At 37.9% G+C, this 27,264-nt stretch overlaps 1 protein-coding gene across 1 annotated transcript; it reads left to right on the top strand.

Moving 5' to 3' along the window:
- Positions 1-15,608: 15,608 nt before the first annotated feature.
- LOC309877628 (albumin) lies at positions 15,609-26,174 on the top strand. Its single transcript, XM_082759174.1, has 15 exons — positions 15,609-15,747; positions 16,738-16,798; positions 17,521-17,653; positions 18,566-18,780; positions 19,321-19,453; positions 20,201-20,298; positions 21,061-21,190; positions 22,176-22,390; positions 22,917-23,049; positions 23,434-23,531; positions 23,688-23,826; positions 24,354-24,577; positions 25,087-25,219; positions 25,684-25,740; positions 25,981-26,174. The coding sequence occupies exons 1-14, from the start codon at positions 15,663-15,665 to the stop codon at positions 25,732-25,734; spliced, it is 1,848 nt and encodes a 615-aa protein (XP_082615300.1). The 5' UTR covers positions 15,609-15,662; the 3' UTR covers positions 25,735-25,740; positions 25,981-26,174.
- Positions 26,175-27,264: the final 1,090 nt, after the last annotated feature.

Raw genomic sequence — 27,264 nt, 5'->3', positions numbered from 1 at the left:
CACACATAGTAGCTTTCTCTGCCAAAGCTCTCTTTTATGAAAGAATTAGGCATGAACATCAGATTTAGAATAAATTCGATATAATCTGAGGCAAACCTGCTTTTCACTCTTTATATTTGTACCTTTCCATATTTCCTGGTGTCTCTCCCTGCCTGTACTTTTCCCACAGCTCATTGCAACAGTCTTTTCAACCACTACTGCAGTTCCATCTGCACTAGTCTTCTGCTGCAGTTTCAAATGGATTGCTTGGCCTCACATGCAGGTGGTAATTAAAGCCATAGTAAGTTGCTGTATGACACAAACATTTCCTGCTCCTCCGGTAACCAGACTGAAAATATTTGTGTAATTTGGTGTGGAATAACTGCCTCAAAATCTTACAGAGAATATCTAACATTCATGCAGTAAAATCCAAGATATTACAGCTCTTGTCACTTTTGTAAATTAAACCCCCTAGCTTCCAAAACCAAGGCATAATAAAAAGCTTTTGGCATGAAGAACAGCTTCCCACTTGCAATAAAATAAACAGTTTCTAAAATACTCTGTGCTAACCAGTGTCTCTGCTGCAGTTTGACGTTGCATACATTGTTAACTTCAGTGTGGCTATACACAGAGCACACAATTAAGCATGTTTGTAATTCCTATCTTAGAAGACCTGCCAATACAAAGTCTTGACTACACAGACCTCTTGGCAGATTCTGATTTTGATTCTAATTTTGATTCTAATAAGATTCTAATTTTGACTTGACATGAATGAATCTCTGACTTTGGCTATTAGTTTTCTCAAAAATAAATAAATAAATAAATAAAATAAGACAAATTATTGTTAGATTATTCTCCAGGTTTTCATCTTTTTATCAGTGATCCATTTCTCTCGTCTGGGCCAAATAAGCAGAGCACTTTTCAAAAGCATGCTGTTTTATCTAACTTGGTTTCCAGTGAAGCCAGACAAGTTTTAACTGACTTTGGCATAAGCAGAATTAGGCTAATACTGAGCATATTTCAAAATCCTACAGTGAGGACCTGATAACCTTACTGAGTTCTCAGATAGCTGCTTAGGCAATATAGGTGCCCAATAGACAGTATCTTCCGATTTGTCTCATTTAAATCTGTCCTTGCCTAACTTAAAATGCAGTTATGTACTAAAAGGTGCAAGTACTTGTTTTTCCTTTCAGAAGTGCAAGCAGATAGATTGCCTATTTGATAATTAGGAATCAAATAAAATTAGTTTATTTTTCTTTGAAAAAAAAATGACAATAATGAATGACATAGAAATTCCTTTGGAAGCCTGTTCTAAATTTCAGCTTCTCCAATAAACAAGTTTTAGTTCCACTGTCATGTTGTTCTGTGTTGAATTTCTGACCACCTTGATTATGAAGTTTTCTTTTCGTGGGTGGCAAGATAAAATGACCTAAGTCCATGTCAGTGGAATTTTTGTTTGTTACCACACAGTACAATAACTTCGTGTTTTTTCCAAAGAGCAGAAAATTCAGTTCAAAGTCTCATGAATAAATGCCATGAAGACTGATAAAAATACATCTTATCAGTAAAACAGTGAACGTTACTAGCCATTGGCTTCCACATTTGTTGTGCTAAAACCATGGCAACTACAAATCTTTTTTAGGGTCTAAGTTCATAGATCTTAAAGAAGGAAAGGTCATTCTTGAATTTCCATAGAGACAATACCTTAACTTTAGAGGCAGACCTCTTCATAAGCTGGTATCTTTCTGTTCTCTTTGTTCTCTTGATTTTATTCTGGGTTCAAATAGTCACGTTTTTCATGGAGGCTCTGTTTACAAGATACCTTCTAATTCATATCTTACTGCTGCACGAAATCACATGCCCACCAGAACAGATTTGCAGGTCCGATTCAGGTTACATTAGTTTAGATTCACTCCGTTTCATGGGATTGCTGTGTAAGACAAAATGGGGCCTGCAGGATCAGAAATTTTACTTTTGTTTGGGTTAGCAGGAATAGAGTTGAAGGTTTGAAATTCACTGTCTAGAAGCAAAAGCACCAGTGATAATGATGGATCCCGTGCTTTCCATATGCGGGATTTTAACTGAAGCCCCACTTCTTCCTGCACATCCACTTTCTGCTCACACTGTGTTCCTTTTGGCACAGATTTTCTGACAGAAAGAAACAACACAAGGAACATGAGGCTTGGTCTTTTTGACACACATTGAACTTTGTACATTTTCCAGTAGGGTCTCCAGGAATTATATTAATCATCTTTTGGGTTACATTTTCAGTCCTTTCACATTTTTAGATTGAAGATTGCTTCTTATGTTTGGCAGGTTAAATTCAATACTCAGATTTGCATTTACAACCTGGAAGACAGGGAGCAGGTGTGGGTGTAAATGCGTGAAGGTGTCACTGTGACTAACACAATCTAATCTGCACATTTCTAGAAGTCGGATGGAAATAATAACCACTGTAAAAAGGCTAAGTCTTTCAGAAATGGGCACTCTTGGTCTCTGAGAAGACGTCAGGTATACTAGCTGGTGTCAGAAATGGGCATTTGTCCGTGTAGGTCATAGTTGAATGCTAGTTCTAGGATTGCAGTGTTGTAATTCGTTAAATTGTTTTGAATTCTTATTGGACATTGGTCAGGGATATCAGATTAAAAGATATATATTGTTTGTAAGGTTTGAATATTCTAAGCATTCACTGTCTTGACCAGTGGCCCCAGGGCCACTGAATGCAGTCAGAAGTGAGATTTCCCAAGGCTTCAGTACAGCCCTATCTCAGACTCCTGTTATGAATTTTACTGTTACCTTCAGTAGGAGCTCAGATGTGCTGGTGATATTTCTCCTCAAGCAGCCATTATTGCATAAAGTAGACCCAGTCAACTTACTGGACGGTTTTCACATAAAATGCCAATTTGTTGAATCCAAAATGTTTCACTGGGAGCATCACATTTCTGATAAGCTTTCACCAAATCTGAGGTTAAGTTTTCCATAGACACATACTGGCTTTAACAACATGCAGGAAGACAAGCCCTGTGCTTGCAGGATTTCTAGTTATGGAGCACCCAGTCAAGTGAAGCATGAGTATCAGTGTTCTGGGCTGAATGGCCATGCCAAAGCATCCAGGCTCCTTGACAGGAAGTTGTGAACCCCAAAACTCATACAGTGGTGACAGCAATGAGGCTACAGTGCCTGACCCTGAAGCAGGACACTGGAAGCTATAAGACTTGTGTTTGTGTCAGGCTCTCAACATTTTCAGGGTTCCTGTTTTTACACAATGAGCTGAGTCCTCGGTCCTGTCTCAGCACTAGGCTCTCCACTCGGCCAATAGCAACTGTGAGAAATTTAGATCAGCACAGAACTTGCACGGCTTCCAAATTCCCTGCCCAGGGAGCCAGGAATCTGGCAGTCTGAGGCAACCCTGGCATGGAAAACACTTACTAAGACTTGGGAGGTAGATATAACATATAAATCTAACTAGAGACTATTTCAGAGCAGGGTAAAGGGAATCACCCCATTACCACAAGGAACACAGGGCAGGATCCTTTGGGTTAGATGACGTGTATTCTTAACTTTGTGGCTATATGAATGGGATCCACGCTGACTTTAAAGGAAGTCACGAGTCTCTTTGTAGTTGGATTAGCTAAGGTGCCTCCAGACACCTGAAGCTTGGTAAAAGGAAACCCACTGTGTGTTTGCAGCTCTCTTAGTTGTGGAGTTCACTTAAAAGATCAAGTCAGTTAAGGGCAATTCTAAATTAGTTCTTTTAATTTAATTGCATGAAATATTTTGGAGACCTATAGATAGATCATGAATATGCTTGATTAGCAAAACTGAGACACTGTCGGTATTAGAATAAAAGCCATCAGAACAGAAAGCAAATGTCAAGGACTCGGGCTGGAGGGCAGTGTAGAGGAATGGCCTAGCGAGTATAGCCACTGTCTAATTGATCCAAAAGACAACACTAAAAGCTTCATGTGCAAAGAGTTTGCTAGTATTTCTTTTCATGACTTGAGATGAATTCTCTCGTTAGCACTGAAATTTGGGAAAATATATATATATGTTTTTCAGGCTTTGCAAAGCCACAGCTGTATCTGCTGCCTCTTTCTAATTCCTTCATATCACTGAGTATCTGGACCAATCCTTTTGTTACTTATTTAGAGAACCACATGAACCGTATAGAGCTTTGGTAGGCTTGATCACATTTTTTGGTCCCAGATGAAATTCTTTGACTCTTGGAAAGTACTGAGGAACTTTTCTTTTAAAATCAGGCATTTGTGAATGCTCTCAAATTTGGTAACCCAAATCACTTGTCCAATTTGAAAATTGTAGCTAGAGTTTGAAAGCAGTACTCTAAAGAAAACAAGCAATCGAAAAAAGCAACCTTTCCTCAGATTTATATTATTTTTGAGTCAATTCCTTGGCATTAGCAATCCCAGGTTCCAGTGTTATGTACTACATCATAACAAATACAGGTAAAGGAGAACATACGAAGGAAAATGGCAATCAGCAGAAATAAGAGTTTTTGTTGCTGCTGCATATCAAATTCTCTTCTAAGAGATCATGACATGCTGGTAATATCATTGGGGTTTGATTCACGTTTAAGGGAGTAGTGGACCTGGAACTGCAAGTCAGAGATCACCTAATAAATGTGGTCTGTTTGAATGCTGCTTGAAAAGCTTTTAGCTGTTAAAAACAATTGATTTTTTCAGACACAAAAGTACACATGCTCAGGTTTGACTAACTGAACTTTGCTTCTGAGGCTTAGACAAAAATGTTGAAATATTTCACTGTGTTTTTAGATTAACATGCAGGGACTTAAAACTTCATGTTGGGCTCATGACAGTGGAGCCTCAGAATTCATTACAATATAGTAATATGCAGGAATTGATTCTCCTTATGTCAGTGAGTAGATGAAAGTGTCAGCTTTCAAAATCTCTTAACCACACTGCTTCAAAAAAATAGAACAGCCTCAGTCCTAGCTGTAGCAGGCCTGCTTGGTAGGCTGCAGAGCTGTGGACCCTGTGTCTTCTGGTTCATCCTTACCCTCCTGCTCTCAGAGCTTTGGTGTTCCCTGCTGGGATATCAGGGGGTGAGTCCTACCTCTATGCTGATATCGGCTTTGAGGAAATTGAAAACTTGGATTCTGATAGGAGTGCTGGAAGCAATATTTTCAACTACGACTATGAAAGGGCTTTGTTCAGTACATGGGATGGAAAGGATTACACCTTCCCTGCACATTTGTCTATCTCCCTTGGGCAATAACCAGCAAAGCTCCAGGGAAGAGGACCTACAAATGGTTCTATAAACTTACATTCCCCTGTTAAAGTACCAGTACTCAGCTGAAGAAATCACAAAGGCCAAAGGGGGCATTTGAGGAGGAAAATGCCACTCCTGCTCCAAGGCTTTTGTTAAAAGAAATATCTTTCCAGTTTCCAGTGTTGTGAAAGCTTTATATTTAGGAATTGATTACTGAGAAATGGAGGGCAGAATGAGAACATTTACAAGTTGTCTCAAATAGATAAAATAATAACTTTGTGAGAATCAAACCAATGCTAAAATTCCAGAGATCCTAACAGAAAAAAAAAAAAAAAAAAAGCACAAGTTCAGAGAACAGTTATAGCAGCAACACAAAATCTGTTTCTATGGAGATAGACATGAAAGAGAAAATATTTGTCAACTCCACAGTTTTTAGGCCAAAATAGGAAAATTGTGAGTTTACAATGAAATTAAATAAAAAGGAAGACAAAGTAAGAGTGTACTGCTGAGGGACAAAGGCTGTCAGTGGTGCTGTAGCATTTGGGTGTGTCAGCTGCAAATTTGGGGAGTCCATGTAAAATCACAGAAATTTTGTAGAAGTCCCACAGTCCCACTAGACATGAAGTAATTTCTTCAAGTCTTCAAGAGTTTGAAGTTGGGAGCAAAAACAGTGGTTTCCTAGTTCTAATCACTAGTTAATTTTCAGCATGCTTTTCTTCAGATTTTACCACACACGTGCTTAAACTTAGAAAAAAGTTTGTAGTCATGGCTTTTATAAGTTGGAGTTCACAGATATACATCTTAAATGAATTCAGAATAAAAACAGCCCAAACACTTCCTGCCATTTGTCAGAAGTTTTCAGTATCACTTTCATTGCTAAACCTGAACCACATCAAACTTAGAGAAGAAATATTAACAATCTCTTACCAAACAAAAGCTTTCAGCTTTGGCTCTCTGCACTGAATGGTACTATACTGCCAAAGACAATTGAGCTACAGTTGACTGCAGTTGGACTTTTCCAGGCACAGTGCCATCAACAACTCCTTGAGGTTGAATGGCTTTTATTAGCTATTGACAATAAAGTAGCCACAACAGAGATGGATTGGTGAAAAGAATGAACCACAGAAACTCTTGAGTGAAAGTTTTCAGAGAACTTGGAGCAAATCTGTTAAGGTCATTAGAAATATATGAAGTGACTCACAGCTAAACCTATGCATAAGTAGAATAGATCCAAAAAGAGTTTATCAAAGAAGAAAACACATGAAAAGTATATTAAAATTGAAATGAAGCACAGAAATAGAGTTGCAACAAAATCATTGCTGTGTGTACTACTGAAAAAATACATACTAATCTAATATATACAGTTCCATGTGTATCAGTTATGCCAACCACTTTTTAATGATATTGTAAAGAAGAATGCAAGCAGACACTGAGAATATGAGATTCTGCAGATTTATAACATCGGCGGGATATAAAAGAGCAAAAATAGGTAGATCATAAAACTCAGAATGACAGAGGCTGAAAAGCTCAGGCAGCAGCATGGAAATTGGAAACTGAGTGCCAAATAGTTTTGAGGGCACAAGTGAATGTGCTGGATTCCAAAGGCCTCCTGAGAATTATGTAAGAGGAAGAAAAAAAGATCACCACAGACAGTTATATCACGGAACAAACAACAATCACACCACTGCAACAATTCAAATTACAAATAGTGTATCAAAGAAAAGTCGAAAAAATATTGAAGAAAAAAGCTCTTTTAACTGAAGGCATCATGAACCCAGTAACACTGTACCTAGGATAATTCATTTTTTGTATCTATTTTGTAGACAGATATGCACTATACTCATACAAAAACATCGCTATGATATTTTGGAGGGACCCTGTAGCTAGAAATTGATAAAATGATCACGTCAGTATTTCACCTAATCTGCAGATTACCTACTTATAAAGACCAAAAAAAAAAAAAAAAAAAAAAAAGAGTCAGGAAAACAGGGAAAAAAAGACCTAACAGATAAAATTCACAGAACTTTCCAGCTGATAGACCTCACAAAACATTGAAGGCTACACATTTAGAAATCAGATTACTTCCATTGGAAGGGCCCTACAAAGGTCCAGTCCAGCTGCCTGACCACTTCAGGGCTAACCAAAATTTAAAGCATATTATTGAGGGCATTATCCAAACACCTGAACACTGACAGGCATGGAGCATAAACCACCTCCCTAGGAAACCTGTTCCAGTGTTTAATGACCCTCATGGTAAAGAGTTTTTTCCTAACGTCCAGTCAGAGCCTCCTCTGATGCAGCTTTGTGCCATTCTCATGTATCCTATCATCAGTTACCAGGGAGAAGAGGTCAGCACCTCCCTCCCCACTTGCTCTCCTCAGGAAGTTGTAGAGTGCAATGAGATCACCTCTTGGCCATCTCTCCTCCAGACCAGACAAACCAATTTTCCTCAGCCTCATCTCACAAGGCATGCTCTCCAACCCTTTTGTCAGCTTTGCTGTCATCCTCTAGATGCATTCAGGTATCATAACATCCTTTTTATATTATGGAAGCCAGACTTGCAGACAATATTTGAGATGAAGCTGCACTGACATAAAATATACTGGGAGAATCACCTCATCTGACCGACTGCTGTGTTTAATGCACCCCAAAATGCAGTTTGCCTTCGTGGCACAGTGCTGACTCATTTGGGTAGGCTGAAGCAATTTAATGCATTACAAAGGAGTCTATATGAAACGCCTACAAACACCTTACATCATTTTGTCTTACATCATATTGTCTTACATCGTAAGACAAAGCAAAACCATTCTCATGCTTTTAATGCCAAAGGCTGGTACTGGCATCTGTTGCTTGATAAGGAAAATGGCTACATCACTGTGCTCTGGATTTCATGAGACAAATTGATAGGGATGGTAGAATGCCCTAGGGATCGAACATACAGTGGCTTAAAAGCAGGACAGGCAACAGGAGTCACTAACAGGATTCAAACACCTTAGAGATTAATGTCAAAACAGAATACATCAGATGAAAAAGGGGCATAGCAATAAATCCTGTGATGTCTGAAGTCAATCTTTTCTGATCAGTGGAAATAAGCAAGACTGAAGAAAAAGGAGATTGCTGGCTGACTGCTATGCCATATGCGATACACTTACTAATTTACCTGCAGTTTCCTCTCACTGGGCAAAAACAATAAAGAAGATATCCATTCCAAAAGGCATTACTAAATCATCATAAAGTCTTTGTTAAAAAATATTTCACATTGTTCTTTTATGTCAGCCTACTGTGTATAAGCTCTCTGGGTGAGTCAAGGATGGGAGTGCAGAAAAGACACAGGTCATCTGAAAGATGAAGCAAAGAGTAGGAACTAACTTCCCCATTCTGAAATTCCATGGTAAGTGGAATGTGAATGAATAAAAGCACATTGTTGCAGAGATAGGGACTAGGACAATGTTTCTAGATATACGGCATCCAGGAGCTTTCATATTAATCTTACTAACACCCACAGAGCAATAAATGCACAACTGAAGCATCTTTCACTCTCATATATGTGCAATAATAAGCTCCACTAGAACAGTCCAGAAGGAAACTCCAGAAACTACTATAGATGATCAGAAGGTATTTTTATGAAGCATCTCACACACAGAGAGAATACTGTTGCATGATGTTCTTGGAACAGCAGGGCTAAACCTGAGATACTATGAGATACAGAGAAGATTTCTTCTGCAGCAGTCCTAGATCATAAAGAGAAAACTATGAAAAATGCATTTTTCCTTCTAAAGGAAAGCACCATTTAAAGCAACTATATACCAGATTGAAGGCAGGAACTTGAAAGAACAAGAATCAGCTCTGATGACAGACTAATAATTACTACTAACATCCTATATAAAAGCAATACATGTATACTATTAAACATATTTTTGGGAAGAGATATTTTTGAAAACATATGCTGGGGCCATTAGAGCCCACTGAGACCTGATCAACAAGACCAAAACCAGATTTGCACTGGCTTCTCCTACATCTGCTTGCAAGGCCTTCTCAAGGCCTTTAGGGCTAGTATGGCATGAAAGAGCCTTCTTCCAACTCCTGCCATGGTAAATGCCATATTAACAGGTGATTAGGGACCTACCTAAGCAAAAAGAAAGGAGTAACTTAAAAAGAAGGGGCATGAATGTGTGTGTGCCTGTCTTGAGATGGACTTTGGAAGGTATAATGTTACATTATGCAATCAGGTTGTTCAATTCATGCTTAGCTTTGCAGTCCGGAAAACATACATCCACCATCTGTAACAATATATATAGAAAATATTTCAAAACACATCTAAAACAATTTGTTTAAATTATGTTTTTCAGCATATTTAAGAAATCTCTGCTTTCTAGGTGGGCTTGATGTTAGAGAGAGACCATAGAGAGGACAGCAAGCTCTGCATGTTATTCAGTCTGAAGTCTTTCTCCCTCTCTTTAAAGTAAGCACTAAATACTGCATATTCTGGACACAGTCTGTGTCCTGGATTTTGGCATGAAGCTCAGGTTTGCAAAACTGTTTTGGTGGTGAGGATGCAGATCTGTGCTCTTGAATCTGTTCCAGGAGAGGAGTACAAAATTAAGCCACTAAATTGCAATTTGAGCTTATTGGAATTAGGTATTTGAATTATTAAGGTGCAGTGAAACTATGGATTTACTTGATTAAACTCTACTTGATTTAAACACTCATATTTTGATGGAAAAAAAAAAAAAAAAAAAAAAAAAAACCCTCTGGAAAACTGAAGATGAGTGGCCTGTCTCTCAGGATGACTGGCCTAACATGGGAACTAAGGATGTTCCCAAAAGGCATGCCCTGTCGTGGAATACTGTTAGCAGGTCTCTGCCTATTCTGCTACAGTAATCAAATCCTTCCAATGTTTATGTTTGCTCATTGGATGGGCATTCTTGCTCACTTTATATCTCTGAGTCCATCTCTGTTCAAATAAAAGCCATATATCTGTTTCAGTTGTTTGACTTGTTTTACATTGGAGCCAAACATCAGCGATAAGAATAGCAAACATAATGCACCGCAGCAGGAAAAGACTGGTACCTGAGCGTGTGTCTCAGATTACAGACACTTATTGAGAAATGTACTGCTAATTAAAGTTATTTTAAAAATGAACTACTGCCCAATGGCAAAGAAATACTGGTAAAGCACATGTCCATAGGCCCAGCACTGGAAATAGGAGATGACAACACCTTTTTAAGCATTATGTCACCTCGGCCTGCTGGTAGATTGGAAGGGAAGTAGCATTCTTTTTGTAGGTTCCATCCACTTTAGGAAAAAGCTATTCTTCATTTTGAGGAAGAACAAAATTGCTAGTTGGCTGCCCACCTTTGTGTTTTCATTAGATAGGTAAAAAGCCAAAGAAAAACAAAGAACAAAACCACCTCCAAAACAGAACTGTGGTTACTGGCAGTAGATGCGGTCCTGGCACACGAACATCTCAAGATCTGATGTGTATCTCAAAGTTCATTAACACAAAGAAGCCTTTTGGTCTTTAACACAAATAAGAAATAGCATTAAATAAGTTGAGGGCCACAGAATTAGGAGGTCTGGGAGATCACTGTGACAAGGACTTACTTTCCAGAAGTGCTCTGGCAGTTTTCTTATGATGATATATCAAATTTGTTACTCAAACAGCTTCAGTAATTTTAGTACATTTTGGTCTGCATATATGTAATTTTTAGTAGGAATACTAATCCCTGTGAAATATGAATACCTTTCCCTTCCATTTCTGAATGCTTTCCACTCTCTTGCAGTCTCCTATAAGTGCAAACCATGTGGACACAAAGATGAATAGGTGTTTCTTTTTGGTAAATGAAGAGTTATTGTAAAATTCATGGTTCAGAAAGTCCAAATGAACTGTTGCTCTACCATGGCATCTCTTCATTCTTTGTGATTATGTTGTATCATAAGAGAGCTGACAGCACAAAATGAAGCCTGTCCATAGGCAGACTGGAAGGAGATTGTTAAGTAGGTATCCTTGAACATATTTCTCCACTAGGAGTCTGAGAATAAAGTTACCTACCCTGTATCTAGGCTTTCACTTTACACAGCATGGTGTGATGGAAATATTTTTAAATGATGCTTCCTTTTTTTGCAGAATTACTGCCCTTGGTTCCCCACAGCTGAGATTGTAATACCAGTTACTGTTTGCAACTTTACTGTTGAATGTGTTTGTAAATGGATTCATCTTAATGTATGTGCAAGTGCTTCCATCTTAAAATGCAATTGCTATGTTCCTTTCTTAATACTAGGACAGCTTTGCTGAAAGTTTACTCAAAGCAGTATGGAAGAATTGAGCAACAGGAAGCTCAGTATAATACTTAATATTGTTAAACAAACAGCAGCATTGGAGTTCAAATCTTTTTCAGCAGTAATATGAAATGTTGGCATGAAGTACAGGACAGACAACAGAAGATATCTAGAAATAAACATGGACCCTGTATTACAAACTTACATATTAACTCCAGGGGACCAGTAGTGTTCTTGCTAACACTGCACAATGCTGCAGGGGAAAATTCCAGATAGCTTTCAAGATGCAACAGTAAATATTGAGACCTTTTCTTGTGCTAAATTTCAACAAAACAGAAAAGACTTTCATCTCCCAGTCCTTACTGCCTTTTCTTCAGACTGCTTTGATATACCCTTAGAACATTGCCAGAGCTGGTCTAAGGCATGATTTATCACTATCACATTTTTTCAGCACTGTGACTTGGGCAATGTTCCCAGTCTGGTTGCATTTCCCATTCACTTTATGGTTGTCAACAATACACCTAATTACATGTTTATATCTCACTGAGTGCCATTAATTGCTAAACTGGGCCTTGATCCTTTACATCGCTAACAAAAAAAAAGCTATTTTTCATGTGCAAACACATCAGGAGCAGATTTGGGAAAGTGAAAAGTTTCTTCTTGTTGTTGCTGTTGTTTTTCAGAAGCAGCAGCTTGTATAAATTCCATTGTATCAAGCTATAATGTAAAGTCATCTAGCTTTTAAGCAGTTTTTCATGGAGCACAGAATGGTCTTTTTGAGAGACAGGATGCATTGATGCATTGTGTTAACATGTTTCTTATTAAAATTACCTGGAAATATCTTTGTCTTAGATACGTCATTAGATTTATTTTGGATACATTTAAAAACTCAAGTTCAGAAACAAGGTTTTTGTTGTTTTGTTTTGGTTTTGATTTTGTAAAACTTCCAGAAATCTCAAAATTGAATTATTCATATAACTCCCAGCAGGAATACTATAGCATTGCAGTAGAATGGCTTGCATCAGGAGAAAAAAAAAAAAAAAAAAAAAAAAAGGAGAGAGAGAGAGTAGAAGACTAAGGAAGTATTAGAAGACCTTGCTCTGAGCTATACCAGTTTACTTGCTACCAGAAGCAGTGAGTTGCGAGGCAGAGCACAACCTCCAGCAATGCACTGAGAATAGGTAGGGGGACTGAAATCCAGCCACTGGAGGGAGAAACTCCTTAAAAGCAGCAGCCCCCTCTCAGAGGGAGCTTGTACTGGTGCTTTGCAACCCAGAGCAGAGGGGCAGCAGCAGGAGAGCTCCCTGGGACAGCCCAGGGAAGTGGTTGAGTTACCATCCCTGGAAGTCTTCAAAAATGTGTAGATATTGAATTTAGTAAGGTGGTTTGGTGGTGGACTCATCAGTTCTAGGTTAAGGGTTGGATGGGATGATCTTAGAATGGAAAAGACCTCTAAGATAAATTCTGTTCTATGGTTCTGTGATAGATTCTATTCTATGGTTCTATGATCTGGAAATCCATTCACTTTTTAGCCTCTTGGAGAGAATATGTTAGTTACTACAGTTCTACATTTTTTTTTTATTTTTTTTTCCCACTAGACCTTCCATTTTAAGAATCTTGAACATTAAGCCTTAAAATTACTAGAGCCTCTCCTAATTTGTTTTTGTTTGTTTGTTTTCCCTTTTCTGATAGTCTTGGTGGAATAAGATTTTAAGGCTTTGTCGTCTCTTCTCCATCTCAGCTCCGCCTATCCAAGTGTTGTCTGCACTGGGTGTATATATTCATATTCAAGTATATTTTGTAATAACAGAAGAAGAGCATTTTACTGAACTAACACAAGCAGCACTGAGGTCATGGGACAGGAGTAGAATGATCAGAAGAAATGAGAGGACATGATGGGGGGACTGGAAGAAGATTTAGAAAGGAGGAAGGCCAACAGGTACTGGTTGCCAGAAACTTGAAAGCTAATTAATTTCAACTCTGTATTTGACTTGAAATTACTAACTGTTTACATTTCAAGTTAAGAGAAGAGTCTACCTAACCAGAGCATTTTAAGTATATTGATAGATAGGCAGGGCAATTACTGTCAGAGATCATATCTGTGCTGCATCTGATAGTGGCCAAAATAAGGTACTTTGGGAAAAGTACAATGGCATGACATAATCTAGTCTCAGTGAAATTTATATGTAAATATGGCTAAATTGAATGAAACTCACTGGCAACAACAACGGGGTTTTGAACTCAGGAGAGAATTAGAACACAGGTTACACCACTATGAAGATATCTCACTTCTAGGAGGAGGAGATAACGAATCAACCAGACAGGCAAGCCTTTTGTGATGTTAGTGGGAATTAGGTAGTGACAACCTGGGATCAGGAAAGATGAGGAAAGCATCCTGGGTAGTGAAAGCAGAAGGATGGAAAGTTGCAGAAGAGGTCTGGAAGGGTGTGCTTTTCATGCTCTAAGATGTTGGTCAGTCTTTGCCTGTCCCTCAAGATATCATTATCAGCAGATCATAAGCCAGAAATTTAAAGTTCTTCCTGGGTGGCTATATAATAATTTTAACAACTTCTTTCAAGCTAATGAGTGTCTCCTCCAGAGGAAATTTATCCAGCTTTTGGTAATGAAAACTTAAATAATTATCTGCAATAGATAAGAATATTTCCTTACATTCTGTATTAAAGAGACTGAGGGACAGACTAAAATGTCAACGGTGTAACCATTTATTTCTGGCTGCTGAAACTATTCAGAGTGAATGATATAGAGGAGTTCAGCTCTCTTGTGTACTCTTCCCCAGCTCCCAATGCTAAAAAAAAAGTTGAAATCAGCTGGTGTACATTATACAATTTCCTGCTGTGGAACTGCATCACTTTGCACTCAGTAGGGATCAAGCCTTATGCTTGATATTTTTTGAAGCTTCTTACTGAATATTCTGGAAAAATAGTTTAAGCTTTATACCATGCCCAGGCACTCCATGCAAATGTCACAATTCTTCCTGTACCCGATCTCCTTAATTACTGACTAATTAACAGAAACCTTTCAAAGAGGAGAGCAGTGCATAGTGAAGAGAATAGTCTTTGAAGGATGTCAGGGTAAATGAAAATTCATTGGAAAAATTATCAAGTGACAGCTCTTACAAATGTTTACAGATGTGTTTGGCAATTTTGTGGATCCTGATGAGTAGCAGTACCCCAGAAAACCAGAATGGGATCTACCAAATCAGGTGCTCAAACAGCCCTTTTGCTGTTTTAGCAGCCCTCCTTTTGTTACCTTAAGCCTATGTCCAGAAATCTGGGGTGAGGTGAAGTCTTACACAGAGTAAAATTGTCATTTCCAACTTACTAACAGATTTATTGTCCACATGAAATTGTTCCACCCTGGAGCTACATATATCGTGAGATTCAGATTCCTTGGTTTCAAACTTTTACTCTCTGTTTCTTCAAGAATTCAGAAGCCAATTAAAATTGGAGATGCTGTTTACTGGTACCTTTGCACTAATCATTATATTTTACCAATATGGAAATTTTATTCCAAATGAAAGGCTAGATTCACCTGTGTGCCTTGTGCCATTCCTAGGTGAGAGAAACCAATATTTCCTTCTTAAACATTCAATTTGTTTCTGTCCCTGGAGGACTGAAAGCATGTAGCCTGTCCTAAGGAGACTGCCATCTCATCTTTGTAAGGGGATTTAAAATTAAAACTCTGTAATTTAAAATGAGTATGTGAACTCAGTCCTATCTAGGTGAATTATTACTGTACAGTACCAACTTGCTGCACTTTTGAGCAAATAGTAGCAAAGAAGAAGCACGGCTATAGGATTAGACGATGACATTTTGATCTGATGCCTTGAACTCCTTGTTTGTAATTTGATAAGGAAATTTACGCAAAACTTTATCTGTTTGGATGCTGGAAGGTTCAACCTTTTCAGGACAGAAAGGTCCAGTGTAAAACATAACGAACAAATAATATCAAATTCATTTTTGGCAAGGACATTGCAAGTTTTGTAATCTTCTTCAGACCAAATGGAAATCTCCAAATGCCAGCTCTATGGTTAATATTTTACAGAAACAGGTAGTAAAGAGGTATATAAGAAAATGCTTTCCCTTCAATCTTCCTAGCATTTCTGAATAATTTAGCCCACATCATAATCTGCAACCATGAAGTGGGTAACATTAATTTCATTTATTTTCCTCTTTAGTTCAGCAACATCCAGGAATCTGCAAAGAGTTGCTCGAGATGCAGGTAAGAAGGGATTAATTAATTGCCCTTATCGTCTTTGCTATATTGACTTAATGACTGCAATGCAATTTCGTGAACAAATCTCGTAAGCCTGATCCAAAGAGGGGGAAAAAAAAAAAAAAAAAAAAAAAAAAAGCGATTGACTTGAAAAGAAACTGAATTAAGAAATCTTGAGGAGATGGGTAGAATACTCCAGACAACCACTTAACTGAGCAAGTAGGTTTGGTGACGTGTCACTTTGTACCATGAATGAATTACATGAACAGATGTTGATCGTTACTGTGGCCACCTGCCTCAGTATCTGTTTGGAAAATCTTGTGGGAGTCTTCTTACCACAAACAAGCTATAACCACAATCTAGGTTTATTACTATCAGGACCAAGTGAAGGGTCTCATCTGTTTTCCTGCTCGTGATGAGCTCAGATGGTATGCATTCAGTGAAAAAATCATACATGTCTGCCCAGTTCAGAATTTTGTCTTTGAAGAAGGAAAAATCTACGAATGCTTAGTCTAATCAAACTGCAGCTGCATTTCTTTATTTGTAGATTAGATATGATCATGTTGGTTATGTAAAGTGCATGTGCTAACCACTAATAGGAAGTCACAGCAGTCATTTTGAATATAATTACAAAGGTGAATATTATATTAAAATAAAAAAAAATACACACTTGAGTGCCTTCAGAAAGATAGGCATGCATAAGAATTAAGTATTTGCAGACAAATGGTCATCTAAGACAACAAAGAATTCTAGATGGCCTGAAGAAACCTTTAGAATGACATACCTGGAATAGCTGTGCAGATTACACAGGATGGTATACCCAAAGATGGGAAGCACTCAGCATTAGCTTGGTCTGTTCCAAAATAATGATATGTGCAAGAGCTGGTTTAATGATGCACACTTCTGAAATCTGGCCTGAGGTGCCCAGAATGTATTCTTCAAGGGGGTCTAGCACAGCAAATGAACATCACTGTTCTTTTATTTTTTTTCCCATAGATCACAAGAGTGAGATTGCCCACCGCTACAATGATTTGAAGGAGGAGACATTTAAAGCAGTGTAAGTAAATGTTCTGCTTACATGTTCTGATTGTTTTCCATCTCTATTGATATTGAATTAAAAAGGGAAACTTAAACACTGTATGAGCTCATGAAGGGTGCATGGGTCTCATCAAACCATTGCATTGAATTAGCCTTCTTACTGTTAGTATGCAAAGCTTACAGGTGCTATAAGAGCTGCAAAAGTCATGATGACTTTCTTGCTCTCTGAGAGCACAACTCCTTGCATTATGAGGAAACCTGTGTTCCTCATGTGAAAAGAAAATACATGTAAATAATACAGTTTTGATAACCTTTGGGTGGAGAGAAGTTATTCTGGACTAAGACATTACCAAAAAAACCCACAACCTTCTAGCAAGTTTTCTGAGACAATTCAATGATTTCCTTTTGAAATGGGTTTTGGGAATGGCAGAAGGCCCTTATAAGAACATAATTATTTCTGGAAGAAGACACTGTGAAGACCATCATCTGTAACAATGGCAAAAGCAGCTTAGTTTATGGTAGTTAGGAATGTACTGGTTAAAGTGGCAGAAAATTCAAATCAATCTTTTCCATGTTAATTCTAGTCTATCATTTAAGGAGGTGAGAAGAGCAAGAATATGGGATCCAGTATTAATGATCTTTGTAGTACTCTATTTAAGTATTTGTGCATATTGTTTGAACAAGTAATTTTGAATCTTGTGTTCCTTATCTCCATATAGCAAAATTTGCTTTCTGTTTCAGTGCCATGATCACATTTGCCCAGTATCTCCAGAGGTGTTCTTATGATGGACTGTCTAAGCTTGTGAAGGATGTTGTAGATCTGGCACAAAAGTGTGTGGCCAATGAAGATGCTCCCGAGTGCTCAAAATCACTGGTAGGTAGCAAATCCTTTGGTATTATGTTTCTTCTCATTCTATGCAGCTACCAGAATCATCCTCATTGAGGATTTATACTTGTCATCAGTCAAGGTTCAGATTTTTATGTTGAAACAGAGAACTTGTTTTTGTCAGGTTCTGAAACTCTGCCTTTCAGAAGTGCCACAATGATGGGTGGAGTTATATATTGGAGCCCCAAAAGCAGACTTCAGTACATTAAGTATAGTGTTGTCCATAAATAAATGTTACCATTAGTACAAGTACCCTGTCTGCAAAATACAGGTCTAACTGTAGGAATTTAAGCAGCCATAGTGTGTGGGTTTTCATACAGGGTGACTTGAAAAAGATACCTGTCATAATTCAAGGTAAAAAGTTAAAAAACAAACAAACAACAACAACAACCTGCTCAGATCAGGTATCCTAAGATGTTTACAGGTACATAAGATCCCTGGATGCCTAGCAGGTTCAGCCAGGCCCCTGAGAAATTTAGGTGCTTGTGTTCTTGCCAGTTCTCACATTCAAACCAAATTACATGACTATATTAGTTCTCCCTAAAGGCTTCCCAAGCTGATCATCAAATAGAACACCAAATCCTGCTTCAATTCATCTGAGAATTCACTTTAGTCAGATTACAAGTAAAAGGAGACCACTGACTGGCATGGAGTATTTTAACTTATAATTTTTTTTTTAGTAGGGCATTGTAATTTTTGATATTGGACGACATAAAATAAAACTATGAAATTGTGTTGAAAGCAATGGATTATTCTGATTTATGGTCTAAATCTTCCCTGGTAAAATTTTACTTACTTTTGAGTTTGGGCTTTCTCTTACAGATAGATAGAAAGTACATTACACTACCTATACAACAGTATCTTTCTAACAATAATTTTAACTCATCGTGTCCCTTATAGCCCTCCATTTTCCTGGATGAAATCTGCCAAGTAGAAAAACTCCGTGACTCATACGGTGCAATGGCTGACTGCTGTGCTAAATCTGATCCTGAAAGAAATGAGTGTTTCCTGTCATTTAAAATTCCCCAACCAGACTTCGTTCAGCCGTACCAAAGACCAGCTTCTGATGTTATATGCAAGGAATACGAGGACAACAGAGTGTCATTTCTGGGACAGTAAGAAAAATGGCAATTTTGTACTGTTTAAATATTTAGTTGAGCGAACCCCAAGGCATAGTGAGTGTGTAAGGACATTTGAAGAGGCTGTAAGCATGCAATCAATTATCTGCATGTATAAAACAGCTGCTTAATGATTAAATATCCAAAGCTCTCATCAAATTCTTTTCATTCCATGCTGGAGCAGGCTTTTCCATTCAAAATGGGCCTTAAATGATCACATTTTGTAAATCTTTGGGGACATTTTGCAAAAAAAAAATTATTAGAAAAAACACAGTTTTTCCAACATTAATGTAGTAATTTACTTACTCCAGCTCTCCACTAACCCCATTCTAATCAGAAAGGATATGAAGAAAGGTAACAATAAAGAGAATAAAAAATGTCAATAAAATCCTGGGAAAATGGCCACAGATTAGTTTTTCACACTCAGAATTTTCAAATATTTCACAATGCAAAATCACAATGCAAAGCCTTAAGGCATTTGAGGCCATTTGCTGTTGTCATTGAAATATGTAACTTATGTTTTCCTTTTTCTTATAGTTTCATCTATTCTGTTGCAAGAAGAAACCCCTTCTTGTATGCCCCTACAATCCTTGGTGTGGCTGCTGATTATGAACACGCACTTAAGAGCTGTTGTAAAGAGAGTGATGTCGGTGCTTGCTTGGATGGCAAGGTAAAGCAAATCTTTCACTTTGCTTGAAAACGCTGTAGCTGGTCTGCAACATAAAGGTGAACCATAGCCAGAAGATATGCTACCAAAGAGGCTCTAGGGGAAGACAGATCTTTTTTGGCACCCTAACATTCAATTTCCACACCCAACAGATAGGTGCATGAGAGGTCTCTCCTATTCCTCCCCAGTTCCTTGCATGAGCAAAGGGAGGAGAAAGAGTGAGAAGTGGGTGGAATGCTCCTGGCTATGTAATTCTTTGTATGAAGAACTTGTAAAGAAGGGTCAAGATTAATCATGTGCTAGGACTTTGATCACTATCAGATGACTTCCACATAGAACCCTAGATTTTAAGTTAACTTTCAAGATTATTTGGCATGAGCCAAGTTCTCTCTCTGTCTCCAAACTCAGTTCCAATGACTTCCATGTGATCATTGTGGTGCTTTAGAAGAGAACTTACGCTCTTTTGGGGCCACAGAGTTTAAATGAAATTGAATATTTGGTTTTAAGAGCAGCTTATCATTAGGTGAATTGCACTATGCCATAAGGCATAGCGTGTAGGCTAGAAGTTAGATGCTGGACTGGGAACTGATTTAGGGCTGCCTAAGGAATTCTCAGTTTGCTTGGCTTTACATCAGTGCTAACTGGACAAGAACCTGTACTGTTTCTGAAGTGGGATTTTCAGATTTGCCTTCTGCTCAGTCCGTTAAATGTAATTAGCTTAATGTGACAATGCGCATCCTATTACTACAGGAAACTGCCATAAGAGAAAAAGTCAAGAAAATAAGTGTGAAGCAGCAGTATTCTTGTGGAATCCTCAAGAAGTTTGGAGATAGAATTTTCCAAGCAGAGTAAGTTCCAATCAGTGTTTTATAAAAAGTAGGCTTGTTGGCTTAAACCTGCAACTACTCATGAGGAAAATATCAACACACATAATTCACTTCTATATGCTGAGTTTGATAACTGTACTCACGGTACTTCCCAGTGTAACTTTGGCTGAGGAACACTGTCCAACACAATAGAGATTAGTGGGTCAGTCTTTCTGGACTACACCTGCAGTGATCTCTCAGCCTATTTTTTCAAGTGTAGAATTTAGTTCTGGTCAGGTTTCAGCATAAAGACTGGATGCAGAGGGGAACCTGTGTATTCCAAGTGGATAGTGAGTAGTAGTAAAAAGATCATCCATGTGAGTCACAAAGAAATGAAGCCATCCCTTGAACCAATACACAAGATATAGAGACCTGAGAGAGATCACTAGAACCAGATTCCAATGTGTTTAATCTATGTGTTTTCCAAAGTTGTGCCCTGTTCTGATTCCTGTACTGTGTCTGTGCTAATACAGAGATGCTTTACAGTCATTTGAGAGAGGGAATTCTAGGGTGTGATTCTTATATATACACCTCAGATCAGAAAATCCAAACTTCTTTCTTATCGTTCATTTTAAAGGAGAATTGGATTGCAGGTACAGGTGTCAATGCCTTTTTTTTTAGCCTTAAGTTAGGTGAGAAGAATGAATGTCATCAGTGATGTATAGCATAAGTGTTAGTGATTTGCAAGTTTTCTGTTCCATATGGAGCTTTGAATCAAGTGTATTTTTCTTATTCTCTGTCCAGTAAACTTGCTTTCCTGAGTCAAAAATATCCCAAGGCTTCATTCGCAGAAATCTCAAAACTTATCCATGATGTTAAGGATGTCTACAAAGAGTGCTGTGAAGGGGACATGGTGGAGTGCATGGATGACAGGGTAAGCTAAATATTCTTTAAAAATGTTTACATACATGAAAAACAGTAGGAAATTAAAAATTTCAGTAGCATGAATACCTGCTGAAGTTCACAGTCCTAGGAACTTCTATTCAACACTGCTGGAAGGTTTCTCAGCCACTCAAAACTTACAGTCAGCTCAGCTGACTGTTACCGGAACTAGGTTTTGGACCATGATCATGATGGCAAGGAGTTTTTATTGATACACACACACACACACACACACACATATATATACACATACATATATATATACATATGTATATACACACACATATAGTGTGTGTATGCGGTCAAAATCAAAATGTTCATCTGGGAGGGGGATTGTTTGATGGCATTTGATCAATTTAAGTCATTTGTAAACAAAGAAAAAGAAAGTGGAGGCAGAAAGAAATTCTTTGCAATCCTGCTGTGTGATTTTAATCACTATTAATCCAGTTTTTCTGTAGTCCCAATTAATTCTAAAGGACAGCTTGCATAGGAGGATTTGCAAAACTGCAATAATAACCGTATTTAAATATTGCCTGCCCAGCTGGAACTTAGACATACTTCTTATACTTATAAGCAGCTGGTGTGCTGGTTTGGCTTCATAAAACTACGGTTTTTAATGTTTTGTTTTCTATCAGAGCTGGACATGTGACAGGACTGAAAAGATTAATCAGGCATCCTTGTGACAGTCTCAGTGGTTTTAACTGCCTTTCCAGAGTTTGTCTCCTCAAAGATTCCAAGATCAGGGAGGGAAGCTGATTCTCCCCCATGCCTGTGAACATCTTGCTTAACACGTGCAGGAAATGCCAGTACCTCTGATTATTTCCTTTTGTATGGAGACAGCATTTCTTTAGGAAATCGCTAAGTAAATAAGTAACCTGAATTAAAAAAAAAAGTCTGAAACAGAGAAAAGAGTTGAATTGATCTATCTTTAAATTATTATTTCATAGCTTATCTGAAGCTTTATTTTAATTTTACAGGCAGAGCTTGTGAACTACATGTGCTCTAAACATGAGTCTTTCTCAAGTAAAATCAAAGACTGCTGTGAGAAGCCCATTGTGGAACGAAGCCAGTGCATTATGGAAGCAGAATTTGATGAAAAACCTGCAGATCTTCCTTCACTAGTTGAAAAATACATCCAAGATAAGGAAGTCTGTAAAAGCTTTGAGGCAGGCCATGATGCATTCATGTCAGAGTAAGTAGTACGAATAGTACGTGTGCTTGTCCTGTAAATGATCTGCTTTTGTTTCTGGGCTATGGCCTTTTGTATCACTGGAAAAAAAAAAATAATAAATCCTCTTGGATATTTCAAGTGTGTATGGAGGAAAGAGAGGACCACATAGAAGTCCAATGTGGCAGATGTAACTTCAGGCCTAGTTTCTCATTCACACTTTGTGGCTATTATCAAAGCTGAATTTGTCATTGCCTTTATTTATTTATTTATTTATTTATTTTGGTGCTGGTCCACATACATTGTCTGCTTGAGAAGCATTCTGTCCTGGGGAAACTATTTTGTTCCTCTTAAATTTGCCCTGTTGGCAGTCAGAAGAATGGCCAAAACCCAAAACATTTTACTAAAAAAAGCAGGGAACATTTCAAACTTACTGTCCACCTTACTTGATCTCATCTGAGGGACTGTCACTGTCAATTACTGTGTGGTGCATGAGGAAAGCAGCATGTTATTCAGGAGCTCTAATGCTGTCAGCTTGTGTGTCTTTCAGGTTTGTTTATGAATACTCACGAAGACACCCTGAGTTCTCCACTCAGCTGATTCTGAGAATTGCTAAAGGATATGAAACACTCCTGGAAAAGTGCTGCAAAACTGACAACCCTGCTGAGTGCTATGCAAATGCTGTAGGTGCAATGCTTTGTTTACTTGTGACTAGAATGCTTGGTTGGTACCAATCATGAAGCAATTCAGTTGAGGAGCAGACAAAAAGCATTTTGAGAGACTAATCCCAGAAGAAGTTAATATTCTGATGGGACATGAAGAAGTGCAAAGCCCATGATAAAGATATGAAATCATCTCAGCTTTTTTTTTACTGAATTTCTGTTAGAACTGAATGCTCATTTATGAATCAAGTCCCCTTTACTCCAGCTAGGCTAGAAGCAAAGAGTTGGCCTTTCAAAATGGATATCTTAGAGCTAGTAAGATTTAGAAGAGACCATAAGGTATATTTGCATGATCATGACCAGAATGTCCTGCTCTGTTACTGATAAATTTTAACTTGTTTGCAGCAAGATCAACTGAATGAACATATCAAAGAAACTCAGGATGTTGTAAAGACAAACTGTGATCTTCTCACTACCCATGGCGAGGCAGACTTCCTCAAGGCGTAAGTACTTTCTGATAAGTATTCTCCAGCATAAATGATGATTCTGGCAGCTTTGGGAATATGCATTTGAACTTGACTTCTATTTTCAGTTCACTAGTGTAGTTAAGCAGAGAATTCTTCAAAAGTGAGCAGTCATTTTTAATGCAATTTTTTCAGATTGCTGATCCGCTACACTAAGAAAATGCCTCAGGTATCAACTGAGACCTTGCTTGAAATTGGAAAGAAAATGACAGGCGTTGGCACCAAGTGCTGCAAGCTTCCTGAAGACAGACGCCTACCTTGTTCTGAGGGTTATGTGAGTACATTTGTTTATTCTTTTTATTCCTCTGAGAGATTTCTTCTGTTCTCAGAAACATGGAAATCTGGTGGGATAGTAAACTAACACTGATTTTTCATAGCCCTCAAGCTAATTAGCAACGTAACAGACTTGGAAGTCCATTCATTTTTAATGAACATGAGGACCTAAATAGCTCTCTCAGATGGCAGCTTGTGAAAATTGTAACTCAGCTTTGCTCTCCTTCAGAAAGCAAAAGTCAGATGATTGAGTCTTTAGGAGCTTGTGTTTAGAAAAAGAGCCTCTTAAAAGAAAACCGTTCTTATTGATTATAGTCTAATGGTCATACCATCAGCAGATTAAAAAACATCTGACTCCAGGAACACACATTCATTTTAAATTCTAAAACTGCCATTTCTGAGCAGCTGATTAGGTTGGATAGCTTCCACTTTCAGCTATGCTATAGTGACACAAACATCACACATTTCTTCTGTTATTGTAGAAGGTTTAACTCATGTTTGTACTTTTTTCCATCTATCTCTCACCAGCTGAGCATGGTGATTCAGGATATGTGCAGGAGACAGGAGACCTCACCTATAAATGACAATGTTTCACACTGCTGCAGTGACTCCTACGCTTACAGGAGACCATGTTTCAGTGCCATGGGAGTAGATACCAAATATGTTCCTCCACCGTTTGATCCTGAGGTGTTCAACTTCGATGAAAAATTGTGCAGTGCTCCTGCTGAAGAACGGGCAACAGGCCAGATGAAGTAAGCTAAATGAAATTCCTTGGAGAATAAACTCAAAAACGTAACACTTGAGCAGGGACAGAAGTAAGCTAACAAAAACCCTGATCTGTTGTCTGACTGGGACTTCACTGCTGACAGAGAAAACCAGATGGAACTATGTATTTGTACTGAGCTTGTCAGCATGTTACATCACATAGTTAGGAAGAGGCACAATAAGTTACTTTCTTCAAATGAAATTAATGTCTTAACTAAACGTGACCAGTTTCATATACTGTCTCAGACAGTGCAAGTCTTAGGATTTACTCAGTTAACGCAGCATACAGATCATTTCACTAAGTTCTTTCACACCAATAATCAGGATAACAAAAACCCAGCAAGTGATGGTGGTAGACAGGGAGTTTGGCAAAGACCTCTAACACATGACAAAAAGCCTCTTAAATGAACTGTATCTGCATAGAATGACATATTATGCATTGGCAAAACAAATGACAACAGGTAGCGTTAACTATGGCTTGGTGCTTTGTTTTCAGATTGCTCGTCAACCTCATTAAACGCAAGCCCCAGATGACAGAAGAACAAATAAAGACAATTGCTGATGGGTTCACTGCCATGGTAGACAAGTGCTGCAAGCAGTCAGATATCGAGACATGCTTTGGCGAAGAGGTATTTCCTAGCTCCTTTAAAAATAAAAATAAGCATACAGGAAACAGGGAACTCACTAGGAAACCAGCCACTAGGAAAGGTGTAGAAATGTCAGTTTCCAAAGAGCAATCTCTTTATCATGTGAAGCATTAATGGATCTGCATTATTGAGTGAATCCTTTTTTTTTAAAAAAAAATATTTATTATTTATAACCAAAGTATCGCATAGGTACATATATTAGGAAGACCTTAGAAGGAATTATTCTGTCTGTAATTCACTCTAAATGTTTATTTTCTACCTTCGCAAAATTGAAAGACACCCAGCACACAAGAACACACAGCTCCTAAACTTAGAAAGTACCATTAGAATTATCCTTTGAGCCATAACACAGACACAAGTTGAAGTTCATAGAAGTTCTTGCACAAGCACTGCGTACTGTGTTCCCTTTGTTTCTCTTTCACAACTGTTTGAATTCCTTTTTCTAGGGTGCTAATCTCATAGTCCAGAGCAGAGCCACATTAGGAATTGGTGCTTAAGACACGGTAGGTAAAAGAAATAACATTTATATAAAAAACAGGTAATCCCATCCCTGTCTCCCCATCTTTCTACCCATTTAACTTCAACTCATAAAGAGCATCTAGCTGCCCTTTAGCCACCATATGTTGGCTTTCTCAATGGGTAGTCAACCAACTACAATCATACAGCGTATGGAAGGTTGAAGTGCTACTAGAATGCTACTGCTTTGCAAAATAATATTATTATTTTTTTTTAATCCCATCTAGGCTGCCCAAGGAGAAAATATGAAGATAAAATGCTTCTGTGTAACTTCTCCTGCCCATTACCTTTTTTCCTTGGTATTGAATGACGGTTTCGTAAATCTTCATTTTTTTTGTCAAACCACATGCTTTTCCAGAAACTTTTCAATTCTATTACTTTGCAAAAAATGAATAGTAAATAAAATCGTTGTAAATCTGCATCTGCCCTGGTCTGCTGGTGACTGCTCTAAGGCAAAGATCTTACAGGCACTCGTTACACAAGATGGTTGTTACAGCAGTATTTATGGATAGGCACCCCATTGTTTTCTCTATTTCTTGCTCTTTTAAAATATTTATGTCCCACCAATCGGATAATATGAAAAGTGGTATGATTTTTAGCTAGACTTTAATAGGAACATTTGACTCCTCACGATTATAATTACACAGTAAGAGAATGTTCCAAACATTCTAAAGAAGTAAAGTCTATAGAAGATTGCTAGTAATGTTCTCTTAAAAATGAAAATAAGATTTTTATTTTTATTATTTTTATAGACACAGATCAAGCATCTCTTCTCTTGCAAAGAACTGCACAGTGAGCTGTTTTTAAACATGTCTATTTATGCCTTTAGTTCTTTATAAAAAAAACTTCTGACTTTAGAGATGCCTTTTAAGAAGCCAACAATCAAAATCATGCCCTTCATTGCAGTGCATTCCTAACAGAGACATTGTTAGGTTCCACACCACTAAAACACCATGATTTTCTATTACATACTTACTTTCGATCCACAAACAACAACAAAAAAGCACAAATCTTGTACAGTTGAATGTAGGATGGCATGGTCTTTTTTTTTGTTTGTTTTCCAGCTTAGAGCCCTTGCATAATAAAGCATTTTATGGGGGTAGTTTTCTTGGCCTTTAAACCCTTTGTGACTCTAGTTCATGAACCAAGAATCTTCTACAGAACCACATAAATACACTCAGAATGAAACAGAGACACGAGGTTGAAAATGTAAAGGGAAGAATTTGTCAATCTTGATACAATTGGAAGGTTTGAAATTTCAGTCAGTTAGACATAGTTACGCATTGTTTTAGAAGAATGTATGTGGCCTCAAGGTGTTCACAATCGTCTTATTACAGATGCAGGGCTTAGTGAATTTGAGCAAGAAACGTTCAGCAGCTGCAGTTAAACACCTTCCCTTCATTGCTCCATGTTCATGGCAAGGAGCACAAAAGTCATTATAAAGGCCATTCCCATTATCTAATTCACAGTCATTCACTGCAGCTGAGACTAACCTACTCTAGGACACTGTA

This window comes from Aythya marila (assembly GCF_965140915.1).
Source record: "Aythya marila genome assembly, chromosome: 4".
Classification (NCBI taxonomy): domain Eukaryota; kingdom Metazoa; phylum Chordata; class Aves; order Anseriformes; family Anatidae; genus Aythya; species Aythya marila.
This window is presented reverse-complemented; position numbering and strand designations above follow the sequence as displayed.